Genomic DNA, 15070 nt, shown 5'->3' on the forward strand with positions numbered 1-15070 from the left:
ACATTACACCATTCACAAAGTGAATCAGGAAATACAGAGCGGGGTGGCGTAAAGAGGGGGGGAGAGGAGATTGAATGCTACATCAATGGCAAATATGAAAACCCATAAAATGCAGGACATTAAACTCAAGATGTCCTCAAAGTTTATGTTAAAATTCAGATTATAGCAGAATCACATTACCAAATAAAATGTAGAAATAAGGAACTGCAGATGCTGGTTTACAAAGAAGAATGTCTTTGGAAGGGTTCCAACCTGAATCGTCACGTATCCATTTTCTCCAGAAGAGATGCTGTCTGCCCCGCTGAATTACTCTGTCACTTTTTTTCATATCACCAAACTGTGTATTGCAAATCTACCAACATTGATCTTGTTATCTCGATAATAGAATTTCCCACCCAATGAATGAAGAACTTTAGGGCTGCACGTTAGCACAGCTATAGAGTTGCTGCCTCACAGCGCCAGAGACCTGGGTTCGATCCTGACTGTGGGTGCTGACTGTAAGCTCCCCCATGACCATGTGGGTTGTCTCCGGGCGATTCAGTTTCCTCCCACATTCCAAAGACGTGCAGGTTTGTAGGTTAACTAGCTTCTGTAAATTGCCCCTGGCTTAGAGTGTAGGATGCGAAAGTGGGATAACACAGAACTATTGTACAGGCGATCGGTGGTTGACGTGGACTCGGTGGGCCAAAGGGCCTTTTTCCATGCTATATCTCATCTCTGTATCTCTAAATTCTAACGAACAGACTGTGCATTACCACCTACATGTACGCAGCACATCCAGAGTACTCAGACAGACCGTAACAATCCACAGTTGGCCATAAAACCTGAATGCAAAGGCAAGACTTATTTTGATCTAAAACAGATTCAATCATTCAATGTGTAGGAAGGAACTGCAGATGCTGGTTTACACGGAAGATAGGCACAAAATGCTGGAGTAACTCAGAGGTACAGGCAGCTTGTCTGGAAAGAAGGAATGGATGATGTTTCGAGTCCAGAAACATCGCCCATTCCTTCTCTACGGAGATGTTGCCTGTCCTGCTGAGTTGCTCCAGCATTTTGAGTCTATCTTCAATCATTCAATTTATTTCTTAATGCAACATATCATACATTTTTTATTCAAATGTGATGGAAATATTGTATATCCTTACTAAATTACTAAAGTAACTCGGACAGAATTACTTGTTAAACTTTGACCACCCCTCTTGAACTTGCCCAAGAGGTTTGAATCATTAATCTGGTGGTAACGAAGAGTGTCAAAGAATATGGGGAGAAGGCAGGAGAATGGGGTTGAGAGGGTAAGATAGATCAGCCATGATCGAATGGCGGAGCAGACACTATGGGCTGAATGGCCTAATTCTGCTCCTATGTCTTGTGGTCTTATGGTAGAGACATTTAAAGACTTTTATAGAGAATCATGGGAACTTTACGCTTTCTCCCTATTGGTTTTGTTTTTATTTCCTGTAGTCAAACTTTGAACAGAACCTTTCTCTTCATGTTAGTCTGAGAAAGTCACCCAATCTGACACATCATAAAAGTTTCACATGCCCCTTTGCTATTTCTTTCTGAAGTATTCATCTATGTCTGATGAATGTCTGTTGGAATTTTACTGCACGCACTGAACAATAGAAAAGTTTAATTTTGAAATTAAACATCCCTTCTGCAAATAGTGTTCAAACAACTCTGGAGTATTTCACAAGAAACTTTATTTGAAATTCATATTTTGAGCCAATATATTTAGGATTGCATTTTTCATCTGTAGCTATGTTAAACTTTAAGCATCAGATTTGATTTGACTTATTTTGTTCAAGTTCAGGATAACGACCTTGTAAAATATTTGCTGCTCAGATTCCACACCAAAACCTTGTTTGTGAAATATATCGCGGCCTTACTCTGCATTTACGATGATAGTAAAATTATTTCAAAGGCAGTGTTAATGCCACCTATTAAATGAGAAAGAACATTTTTATAATTGATACACACCCAAACCTCATTTAAAAAACACTCTCTTAAACCCAATTTCAAAATATGGCGCAGTGGTAGAGTTGCAGCCTTAGAGACCCAGGTTCGATCCTAACTAAGGGATCTGTCTGTACGGAATTTGTACGTTCTCCCAATGACCGCGTGGGTTTTCTCCGGGTGCTCCGGTTTCCTCCCACATTCCAAAGACATGCAGGTTTGTAGGTTAATTGGCTTCTGTAAATTGCCCCTAGTGTGTAAGATAGTGTTAGTGTACGGGTGATCGCTGGTCGGCGGGGACTCGATGGGCCGAAGGGCCTGTATCCACGATGTATTCCTAAACTAAACTAAAAATTGTAAAGATGAGGTAATACTATTAAAGATATAGGAAGTTAAAGTAGAAAATCTACTCCAGGAGGTGTAAACCCATGATTGTTAAATCCCATGAAGAAAAAGAGAATGTTGGTGATTCTTTTAGAGGGCAGACTGACCCCAATCAGGATTCCCTCAACCATCAACAAGATGGCGGAGAGCCCCAAGGGTAATGCTGGCTTTGCTGGTGTTGGACTGTGGTTCACAAGAAGCCACTGCTGTTTGCATGTGGCAAGGAGGGAGGGAAGTCAGTACCACCCCAGGGTGTTGGCATGGCTGGAAGGTGGAGCTCCCAGCTCGGGTGGTACATTTGAGGTGCAATCCCACATAAACACTGGCTGATTATTCACCCCAAAACTCATCAAATCCATCAAACCTGTGATTCCCTTTGTTTCCCTGCTGTGTTTCCCCTTCCACATGACCTTTAGAAAGAGTAGGTTGCTGATATGTTAGTGGCACTTAAGGGCGGCACAATGGCACAGCGGTAGAGTTACTGCCTTACAGCGCCAGAGACCCAGGTTCGATCCTGACCACGGGTGCTGTCTGTATGTGGTTTGTATGTTCTCCCCGTGACCGCGTGGGTTTTCTCCCACACTTCAAAGACCTACAGGTTTGTAGGTTAATTGCCTTGGGTAAAAATTGTAAATTGTCCCTAGTGTGTAGGATAATGTTAGGGATTGCTGGTCAATGTGGACTTGGCTGACCGAAGGGCCCATTTCCATGCTGTATAGATATCTGAACTAAACTAAACTAAAAGAGAGACTTTTGGATAGGCACATGAATTTGCAAGGAACGGGGGTGTATGGATTATGTGCAGGCAGATAAGAGTTGGTCTTGGCATTTTGGTCGGCACGGGCATTGTGGGCCGAAGGGCCTGTTCCCTTGCTGTACTGTTCTATGTTCTACTGCCATTAAACAAAGTGCCAGGTTGTGTCATTGCCTGCCATTGTACTAATGGGGATAATCAATAATATGGCTGCACCAATTGTCAACAGAAACAGTATGTCCAAATAACATGAACCCAATCATCAACCACTTCATACATACGGGTGACTTTGCAATTTCCCCAATCTAGGAAGGTTAGTATGGCCACTGAGACATGAAGAGATCCAGCGTTACTGAAGTCACTAACATTGCGTTTCACTCATACAAATCAATGGACAAACCAATTTGACAAATAAGGGTTCACACTATTGCAGGTAATTGCCCATGCACTTTCTCTGCATGAAGGCTATTGCACCTTTATATCTACTACAACAGAGTTTAAGCATAACTTGCTAATATATACAGCGCATAAAATCACAGTAACAAGTTGCAGTTCACAGTATCTTTCTTTTACACGATTCCTCTTCCTTAGGTTCGCAGAAGATGGCTTTCCGAATAACTTGCATCACTGAGACCGAGATCGTTTTTAGGCTGAAGAAGGGTCTCGACCCAAAACCTATTCTTTTTCCCCAGAGATGCTGTCCGACCTTGCCGAGTTACTCCAGCTTTTTGCGTCTATCTTTAGTCTTTAATTTGTTTAGTTCAGTTTATTTTGTTATCACATGTGCCGAGGTACAGTGAAGAGCTTTTGATGAGGTACGATGAACAATGGTGTCTCAGATCAGTGAGAACTTTGAGTTTTACATTAAAGGCTCACTCACCCTCCCAAAAGAATAGTACAGTCGGGGGGGGGGGGGGGGAGGGGGAGAAAGGAAAGGACACTAGGATGAGGCCCCAAGGAACAAAGTGGCCATACGGGACAGTTGTGTACGGTTCCAGCACCAGACCATTCAGGAAGGGGGTTAGGCAGAAGGTGTGTGTGAATTCAGAGTAAACATTCATCAAGGGTTTCAGGAACTCAGAGGAAAGATGAATAAAAAATGGGTTTCAGGAAACTTGAGATCTGGCAACATCCCACCCGAGACCCCTGAAACTACTCGCTGCCAGTATGCAGGAGATGGTGGCCAAGATGACATTCCTCCTTGTCCAGATCTGGTGGCTAGGCAGAGGCTGAACCAGCAGGACAGTCCAGTAGTTCTGCTTCACTGGGGTGCACACAGAGTGGTTGGCAGACCTACAAAAGACAAGAGGACGGATCTGTCAACTTTGGGCAGAATACCATGAACTATACTTTTTCTTTGCAGCAAGTGTTCCTCAATGCTACACGGCTCCCTTTCATTGGCGTCTACCTCTGTTTGCACTGGGACCGAAAGTGGAGTGGTGAACCTGTGGAATTCATCGCCACAGAAGGCTGTGGAGGCCAAGTCAATGGATATTTCTAAGGCAAAGGTTGATGGATTCTTGATTAGTACGGGTGCCAGGGGTTATGGGGAGAAGGCAGGAGAATGGGGTTAGGAGTTAGATCACCCGTGATCGAATGGCAGAGTAGACTTGACGGGCCAAATGGCCTAATTCTGCTCCTATCACTTATGAACTTGTGAGCTTCCGGAGGCGACACTAATCTGTGCAAACTTTCATTTTGCACGGGAAGAACATTTCAGTTCCTTTTGTGTCGACCGACACTCATGACTCGACACGTTGAGCAGCTCAAGAATATGCAAGAGCATCATACAGGGTGACTAGACATAGGAGAAATAAAATCAGCCACTCTTGAGAGTAAGGGCATCAAAGGTTACGGGGAGAAGGCAGGAGAATGGGGTTGAGAGGGAGGGATCGATTAGCCATGATTGAATGGCGGAGTAGACTTGATGGGCTTAATGGCCTAATTCTGCTCCTATGTCTTATAGCCTTATGGAATACTGTGCAATTGGTGTCTGGAAACATTTTGATCTGAAATATCAGAAATATTAATATTTCACGTCAAAAACGTTTTTATTCTGACACATCAACTCCACAGCTTACAGGCAGGTTTCACTGCAATGGCACATTGACACAGAGGTAGAGTTGCTGCCTTACAGCACCAGAGACCCGGGTTCAATCCTGACCACGGGTGCGGTCTGTATGGAGTTTGCACATTCTCCCTGTGACTGCGTGGGTTTTCTCCGGGTGCTCCGGTTTCCTCCCACATTCCAAAGACCTACCTAAGGTTTGTAGGTTAATTGGCTTCTGTCAATTGTAAATTGTCCCTAATGTGTAGGAGAGTGTTAGTGTACGGGGTGATTGTTGGTTGGCGTGGATATGGTGGGCCGGAAGGGCTGTTTCCACACTGTGCCTCTCCGAACTCTAATGGATAGGACAGGTTTGGAGGAATATGTGCCAAACACAGGCAGGTGGAACTAGTGCAGCTGGGACATGTTGGCCGGTGTGGGCAAGTTGGGCAGAGGGGCCTGTTTCCACGCTGTATCACTCTATGACTATGACATGATAAGGGAATAGTGTTTACTGCAAGGTAAAGCCAACAAAGTGTGAACTATGATAGTCTGCTAGTATCATGAGCAGAGGAAACCTCAGTATAAAACAAATAATGTTTGGAATATTTTATGGAAGAAATTAGATAACAATTCTGAAGAATTAAACTTAATTTATTGTTAAAATTATAGGAAAGAAGTGGGATAATAATAAAGTGGCATTTTCTATTCCTGTTAGTATTCAGTTCTGTACTATCGTAGATAATGTATCCATAACCATGTCTAAACTTTCCAGACATACCAGTTGAGTTTTGGGGCATTTTCAGTGTCTTTTGTTTTTTCATTTCAGATTTTCACCATCTGCCTGGATTGGAGGGTTTCAGCTACAGGGAGAAGTTGAATGGACTTAGATTTTTATTCTCTGGAACGCCGAAGGTTGAGGGGAGAATTGATAGAAAAAATATAATGTTATGAAAGGCATAGAAAGGGTAGACTGTCAGAACCCTTTTCCCAAGGTAGAAATGTCCAACATTAGAGGACTTGGCCGTTAAGTGAGAGGTGGAAAGTTTAATGGAGATATACGGGACAAATGTTTTACACAGACGGTAGTGGGGGCCTGGAACACACTGCCAGGGATGGAGGCAGATACGATAGCGGTGTTTCCGAGGCTTTTAGCTAGGCATATGGAAGTGCAGGGAATAGAGGGATATGGATCATGTAGAGGGATATGGATCATGTAGAGGGATATGGATCATGTAGAGGGATATGGATCATGTAGAGGGATATGGATCATGTAGAGGGGTATGGATCATGTAGAGGGGTATGGATCATGTAGAGGGATATGGATCATGTAGAGGGATATGGATCATGTAGAGGGATATGGATCATGTAGAGGGATATGAATCATGTAGAGGGATATGGATCATGTAGAGGGATATGGATCATGTAGAGGGATATGGATCATGTAGAGGGATATGAATCATATAGAGGGATATGGATCATGTAGAGGGATATGGATCATGTAGAGGGATATGGATCATGTAGAGGCAGATGAGATCAGTTTAACTTGGCAATGTTCGGCACAAACATTGTGGGCCGAAGGGCCTGTTCCTGTGCTGTACTGTGCTATGTTCTATGCATTTTCAATTTGAGTAGGGAGTATATGCTTATAACGAAGGAAATATCCCTATGTGGCCAATCTGTTTGGTGACCCTCATGAATGTAACATGACCAATAATCATCCCCTGTAACCCGTCACTAAATAGTACATAATGGAGGAATAACCCCATGACATTCCTAAATAATTCAAAATGATTGTAAAGTGCTATGTCTTTTCCACACCAAAAATCCATCTGTACAGTAAGGCGAAAGAAAATATTCCATATTGCTTGGAACTAACTGCAGGATTTCAATAGGTACATAACATTTCCCCTTTGATCCCATTTGGAAACAAAACGAATTCTCTGAAAATTTAAGGTGCATAAATGATGTAACAGAACAGGTTGAATTCATGTCAGTCAGAAAGACTGGACACTGCTACCTGATAAACAACGACTGTTCCTATAAATATACACATTAAGTGAGGAGATGGATATGAAGCCCAAGTATTGATCTTGCCACAAATTAGCATTACATTTACCGCAGTCCAACTAGCAACCTCATGATGATATTCTCTTGAATTCTTAACTAGCTTGAATCCTCGGTATCTCACTCATACCAAGCATCCAAGCCAATTGGGGATTTCAGGGACCATCATCATGATTTGAAAGTGTGGGAAGGAACTGCAGATGCTGGTTTACATCGAAGACAGATATGTTCTTTGTTTTTAGAGAGCATAGAAACAGGCCTTTTGGCCCATCAAGTCCACGCTTACTATTAACCTGACAATATGAATGAATTTCTTTAGTCAGAGGGTTTAGTTTAGTTTAGAGATACAGCGCAGAAACAGGCCCCGTGTCCCGCCGACTCCGCACCGACCAGCAATCCCCACACAATAACACTATCCTACACACACTAGGGACAAAACTTACACTTACACCAAGCCAATTAGCCTACAAACCTGTACTCTTTGGTGTGTGGGAGGAAACCAAAGATCTCGGAGAAAAACCACGCAGGTCATAGGGAAACCCCGTACAGACAACATCCATTGTCAGGATCGAACCTGGGTCTCTGACGCTGTAAGGCAGCAGCTCTAACGCTATGCCTACGTGCAGCCCTAGGGAGGTGAATCTGTGGAATTCATTGCCACAGAAGGTTGTGGAGGGCATGTTTTTAAGGTGGAGATTGACAGATTCTCGATTAGTACAGGTGTCAGGGATTATGGGGAGAAGGCAGGAGAATGGGATTGAGAGGGAAAGATAGATCAGCCATGATTGAATGGCGGCGTAAACTTGATGGGCCGAATGGCCTAATTTTATTCCTAGAACTTATGAATTCGTGAACTTATGAAATTCTCATTCACACTAGTTCCATGCTATCTCTCTTTCATCTCCACTCCCTACATACTGGGGGCAATTTACAGAGGCCAATAAATCTACAAACATGTACTTCTTTGGTATGTGGGAGGAAACCGGTGAACTCGGAGAAAGTCTATGTGGTCACAGGGAAGGTGTGCAAACTTCAAACAGACTGCACCCCAGGTGAGGATTGAACCCCCAGGCCTCTGGCGCTCTGAGGCTGCTCCACTGTGCCACCATGTCAAATTGCATCCAGTGTTTGCCAAATAGATCATATTTTTGGTACAGAAAGTTATTCCATTTTCTGTTGTTGCACAAACGCAAAACATCAAAGCGTAATCAAGATAAGAAGGAAACCTTTCATTTTTTATCCAGTTACACGTTCAGAACCAAGATTGAATGCCCTTTTAAACTCATGACCAACGCAGTATATACGGTACGTGTAGATATCTGGAGATTACAATGATGATAATAAAGATAATGTTCACTCCATTTAGGGACACTTCTCATTCCTACCCCAAAACTTTGTAGCAAAAAATTAAGCCGTAGTCACACTTTTTATTGCTAGTCAAAACCATAAAGGACTCTTTGAAGCAAATAAAGTTGGAGCGTTGCATTTTTGTTTGTAACATTGTGTCCTCAGTCTCTCAGCAATTTTCAGGAATCACAATATAATATTTCTTCTGATAGATAAATAAATAAATATCATGTTATCTCTCCTCATCCGACAATTATTAATCACAATGGACATGACAGGTCTACAAGGAAAGGTACACGATTCAAATCACCAGTCCATTCACGCAGACCAGCAAGGTTAAGTTTCCGTACAAATCAGACAGCCTTAATGGATTTTTGTCAACAAGAATAAAAATAACAATATTTTCAAAAATAAACTAGAATATTAATGAAGCGCTGAAGTTTTCCCATACAAAAAAACGAATTTCCTTCTGATAAATCATTCGCCTGCCAATGTTCCGGAATTAATCAAATTAGTTTCTTCCATTCCAGGCACACCCTGAACACCCAGGCGGCTCCAACCAAGACCACAAGGAATTGCAGAGAGTTGTGGACGCAGCCCAGACCATCACGCAAACCAACCTCCCTTCCATTGACTCCATCTACACCTCGTGCTGCCTCGGCAAGGCCAGCAGCATAATCAAGGACTGATCTCACCGCGGCCACTCCCACTTTCCCCTCTCCCATCAGGCAGGAGTTCCAGAGTTTGAAGCGTATACCTCCAGGTTCAGGGACAGTTTTTTTCCCCAGCTATAATCAGGCAATTGAACCATCCTCCCATCAACTAGAGAGAAGGGGGAGAGAGACTTGTCTCCTCATCTCTTCACATAAATTACTATTAAAAACACAAAGTACGTGCTATAGCACCAAGATAAGCGCTCAATCAAGAAAACCAGGCTCAAAGCCAAAGTAGTGTCTAAACTGCCTGTACACGCTTATGCTAAGGACAATAACTAACTCCAGATGCAATAATAAGCTATCCACATGTTAACAAGCACATTTTAACAAATGATCGTGTAGATGCCAGTATATCATTGGGGTTATCAAGTGGGCATCTCCCTTCATTGGTGTTTCATTGAGTTCGGGCCATGACACCTCGGGAAGGCTCAACAGTTAGTCCAGGCGTCCCAGAACCACCCCCCTCTCAACACCTATGCTTCCAGTATCGACTAAATAAAGGAAACTTCAGACAATTAATTCACTCAAGCAAATGCCACGCACTTTGCATCCTGCCTTACACTTCTACTACCCCATCATTGAACAGTCGTAGCGCCACAAATACCAACCTCGCATAAAACCAAGATACCAAGAAAAGAAAGTAAGCCGGGTATTCTCATGTGCTTCCAGTGATCTACAAAAGATGTTTCTTCGAAGCAAACAATATGTAATGCTATTGTCAACAAATCATATTAATCTCGGGACATCGAGAACCCATCAGTGCCTCTGTTTTCCAGGGTACATTTTGGTGATATACACAGTTTAACTTCGGGATATTTGTAAGTGGCATTGATTTTAATGGAGGGACAAAGTCATAATAATTATTTCCCAAGAAGAGTTATAGTTCTATCTGGTGAGAAAGTGCCGGGAAATTATAGAAAATCACAAGTGATGAAAGGCATAACTCATGTACACTATCATTTGTTCTTTAAATGGAGTCATAAAACTAGCTGTACGAGTTGCAAATCCATCTCTATTACCATAATGCAACTAAAAAGATAATTATTGCCCAAGTGCCTCTCCGATTATTATTATGCAAAGAGAACAAGTGTCCTCGGTAAATGCAATTTGTTTCCCTTTTATGTCGAGGACATGGAACGGGTTGGGAAAACAGGATGAGTCAAAATAACCTCCTTGTAACCTTACAGCAGAAACAATGCTTCACAATTAAAAGTTTCTTCAGTTATAGGAGGCATAAGTCATCAAGGCTGAATAAATTGAGTGGAAGGCTGCCACATTTCCAAGATTAAAAGACTCCTTCTCTCAGTCTCGCTGTTCACTCATGCCTGGTGTTTGAATATCACCTTAGAAAGTTTTATACAAAATTGCTGACCGAGAGATTCTTTTAAATTAGAATGCCTGAGAATATATTAATTGCCTCAGTACATTTGTCTTACATTTCTCCAACATCAAGTAAAACTTGCATTCCCCTCTCTCTCTCTCTCTGTCCCTCCCCAACCCAAGTCATTGAACTAGGTTCAAAGTCGTCTTGTTGAGTCTCATTGTCGATAACTCATTTTCACCTAGCCTACAGCTAACTGTTGCCTTTAGCATCATTACTTTTTTACATATCTTTTATTCATTTGTTCTATATCTCTCTATTTCACCATCTGTATCTCTCATTTCCCTTTCAGTCTGAAGAAGGGTCTCAACCCGAAACGTCACCTATTCCTTTTCTTCAGAGATGCTGTCTGACCCGCTGAGTTACTCCAGCTATTTGTGTCTATTTTCAATCTTACAAAGATACTGCACAGATCCCGGATGAGTTACCACCAACAGGAGAACAAATAGAAACCAAATGACCAAGGTACTTCCAATCTCAATGAGGGACTTACTTCTCATAAGCTGCTGAATGGATATTTAACTCAAATTTCAAGGATCATTGATGTCCCTCAGTACTATAAATACCTACTTATGCATGAGATTGAGCAAATATTTCAGAAGCACTGGAAGGAACAAATACAAATGACAATGAATTAACCTTACCAGCTAATGATTTTTCCGTGAAGTTCAGCTCTTCATAATACGTTCAAAAGCTGATGAAATTGCTTCCAATCTGGCAGCATTATGGAACTTTTCTTTAGAGATGTAGAGTGGAAACAGGCCCTTCGGCCCACCGGGTCCAGGCCAACCATAGATCACCTGTTCACATTAGTTCTATGGCGTCCCACTTTCTCACCCACCCCCTCCTACACAACAGGGGCAATTTTACAGAGGACCAATTAACCTACAAACCCGCACATCTTTGGGAGGTGGGAGGAAACCGGAGCACCCAGAGGAAACCCAGGCTGTCACAGGGATAACGTGCAAACTCCACACAGTCAGCACCCACGGCAATTTTGGGTCCTTGAAATTTGTAGTGGGCCTCACTCTGTGGTGGAGAAGACCAATGATGCCCAAACATTTGGTGTGGGAATGGCAAGTGGAAGTGAAATCTCATGCAGCTTGGTCAGCACAGTGGTGCAGCGGCAGAGTTGCTGCCTTGCAGCACCAGAGGCCTGGGTTTGATCCTGACTATGGGCGCTGTCTGTACAGAGACTGTATATTCTCCCTGCGAATGTGTGGGTTTTCTCCGGGTGCTCCGGTTTCCTCCCACACTCCAAAGATGTGCAGGTTTGTAGGTTAATTGGCCTCTGTAAAATTTGCTCCCTAGTGTGTAGGATAGAAGTATTGTACGGGTGATCGCCGGTCGGAGTGGACCCGGTGGGCCGAAGACCTTGTTTGCATGCTGTATCTCTAAACTAAACTAATCTGAACTAAACTAAACTAAACTCAGTATGGTTATGTAAGATGCTGGTACAAATCGAAGGTATTTATTCACAAAATGCTGGAGTAACTCAGCAGGTCAGGCAGCATCTCAGGAGAGAAGGAATGGATGACGTTTCGGGTCGAGACCCTTCTTCAGACTTCTTCAGGACACGAATGCTCTGTAAATCAATTGTCCAGTCTAGACTCGTCAATGTAAGGGAGACCACATCGGGAATACTGAATACTCAATGGTTAAAATAGCTCTCACCAATTTCTACAGATGCACCTTAGAATTTTTTCCAACAGGATGCATCACAGCTGAAGAAGGGTCTCAACCCAAAATGTCACCCATTCCTTCTCTCCAGAGATGCTGCTTGCCCCGCTGAGTTACTCCAACTTTTTGTGTCTATCTTCGGGTTAAACCAGCATCTGCAGTTCCTTCACACACATTTGCTATGGCAACTGCTCTGCCCAAGACTGCAAGAAACGGCAGAGAGTTGTTGGCACAGCCCAGTCCATCACGCAAACCATTGTTCCCCATCTCCCCCTCCCCCTCAGCTCTATCTACACTGCCTGCTGACTCGGGAAAGCAGCCAACAAAATCAAGGACCTTTCAAATCCCGGTCATTCTCTCTTCTTCCCTCCGGCAGAAGGCACAAAAACATGAAAATGTGTACTACCAGATTCGAGAACCGTTTCTTCCCTAGTTATCAGACTCTTGAATGGACAAATCCTCCAATCTACCTCACTGCAAGCACTAGCAATTTTTCTACCTGCATGTTCCCGACTGCTTTAACACTATATTCTGTCAGCATCTATTGTTATCAGACTCCTAAACGGACCTCAGCCAACGTACCCGAAACACAGCTAAATTGGACTTAAAAAGAGGACTTTGGAAATGAACGAAAATTGTAATGCAGCAAACTGGCATAAACGCCCCCCGCCAAATCAATTACTATTCAATCCGATCTTTTTTATTTATCCAAGGGGCATGAGGTTTGCAGGCTGAGGCTGTACATAATTGCCCACCCTGAATTGCCCTGGAGTAGCTGGCTGAAAGCTGCATTCTTGAATTGCTGTAATCCTCAAACTGTGGACATACACACACTATTAGGGAGGGAGGTGCAGATTGTGACCCAGGGGTGATGGAGGAACGGACAAATGCTGAATCTGCTACATTCAAACAGGCAGTGGTGAGAATTTAGCAGTGAATGTGTTGAATTATTTGCCACAAAAGGCTGTAGAGGCCAAGTCAGTGGATATTTTTAAGACAGAGATAGATAGATTCTTGATTAGTACAGGTATCAGAGGTTATGGGGAGAAGGCAGGAGAACGGGGTTAGGAGGGAGCGATGATAGACCAGCCATGATTAAATGGTGGAGTAGACTTGATGGGCCGAATGGCCTAATTCTACTCCTATTCCTTATGACCTTATGAATTACTCCTGTACTTAGTCTAGCTTAGTTTAGAGATACATCAAGGAAACAGACCCATCTAGTCCACGGTGTTGATTAATCACCCGTTGACACTAGTTCTAGGTTATCCCACTTTCGCATCCACTCCCAACACATCAAGTGCAATATTTACTTTCTACAATGGCCAATTAGCCTACAAACAAACCCGCACGTCTTCGGGATGTGGGAGGAAACCGGAGCACCCGGATGAAACCCACGCAGTCACAGGGAGAAACGTGCAAACTCCACACAGACAGCACCCAAGGTCAGGATCGAACCAGGGTCTCTGTCACTGTGTGGCAGCAGCTCTACCAGAGTTTCTCCAGGAAAGATTTCACTGGACCTCCCTTTCCTGCTAATAGCCTCATTTGTTTCATTTCATGAACTGCTGTTTCCCACGGAGCTTATTCAAAGCAGCTGGTAATGACATACTGACATCTTATAGTCAGTCATTATCAATAGAATATTAATGTTAGACGCAAACAATTCCAGAGTATAACAGCCATGGAGCGTTGTTAAGGGACAGAGTAAGTGCCCTTAGATTTTAAATGCTCCCAAAAGAAGCGATAAAGATTGCAAGGCAATCAATTCAGTCCATCTGCCCACAATTATTTAAATGTTGGCACAAAGTGCTCTTCTTGTGCCATAAGAAAGCCACCCACTTTCCACCACTGTGATCTTTAACCACCCACGTCCGAGGTGCATTTCCCAGTGTGAAAATAAGAATACTGTTTAGCCACAAATTGGACTAACTCCAGTAGATTTATGTATCCCAACAGTGCAAAGGTTGGCAGACCACAGTGACATCTATATACTAAAACTCTAATTTGTTATCTTGTTTGTGACTGAACTTCAGCCAAAACGGTACATGGTAGTGTGACAATTTTAGGCCCACCTTACTCACCATCGTCACTTTAGTGATAATGCAAGTAGTTTTATTGAAATCGGTGTTATATTTTTTAAGTTATTTACATTTTAAAGTTTAAAAGGAGGGGAGGGGGAGGGGAGGAGGGGGGGGGGGAAGGGGGGAGTGGGGGAGAAGGGAAGGGGGGGTTGAGGAGAGAGGGGAGGGGGGGGGGGGAGGACAGGGTGCTGCACCAATGCAGGAGAGCTTTGGGCCCAACGGGTCCACTTTGTCTAGTTCCAGTTAAAACAGAAAAAAATATCATAAAAATAGCTTTCCAACAAATTGTGGTGGTTTCCACTATATTAACAAAATCTAGTTTATTTTTGCTCAGAGAAACAGCGAGGAAAGAGGCTCTTTGGCCCTCTGAGTCCATGTCGACCAGCGATCACCAGCTCACACTAGTCCTATCCTACACACTAGGGACAATTAACATCCAATCCTGTACGTCGTTGGAATGTGAGAGGAAGCTGGAGCATCACAGGGGGAATGTGCAAACTCTGCACAGACGGCGTCTGTAGTCAGGATTGAACCTGGGTCTCTGGCGCTGTGAGATAACAACTCTACCGTTGCCGTGCCGCCGTGCCGCCCGAACAAATGACAGAGTTGAAATTTGTGTTCTGTTCCACTAACCTACGCTCGATTTCAAAGATG

General features: G+C 43.3%; 1 protein-coding gene across 2 annotated transcripts in view; it reads right to left on the minus strand.

Moving 5' to 3' along the window:
• Positions 1–15070, minus strand: part of LOC144600050 (BTB/POZ domain-containing protein KCTD16-like) — a 178413-nt gene that overhangs the window by 84767 nt on the left and 78576 nt on the right. Inside the window, exon 2 of one of the 2 annotated variants that reach the window (XM_078411411.1) lies at positions 1552–4387. The exons of the other annotated variant lie outside the window; for it this stretch is intronic. Within the exon in view, the coding sequence (XP_078267537.1) occupies positions 4356–4387 (32 nt within the window). The 3' untranslated portion in view covers positions 1552–4355. Of the gene's footprint in view, positions 1–1551; positions 4388–15070 lie in introns of those variants that run through there. 2 annotated transcript variants of the gene reach the window in all.

This window comes from Rhinoraja longicauda, chromosome 14 (assembly GCF_053455715.1).
Source record: "Rhinoraja longicauda isolate Sanriku21f chromosome 14, sRhiLon1.1, whole genome shotgun sequence".
Classification (NCBI taxonomy): domain Eukaryota; kingdom Metazoa; phylum Chordata; class Chondrichthyes; order Rajiformes; family Arhynchobatidae; genus Rhinoraja; species Rhinoraja longicauda.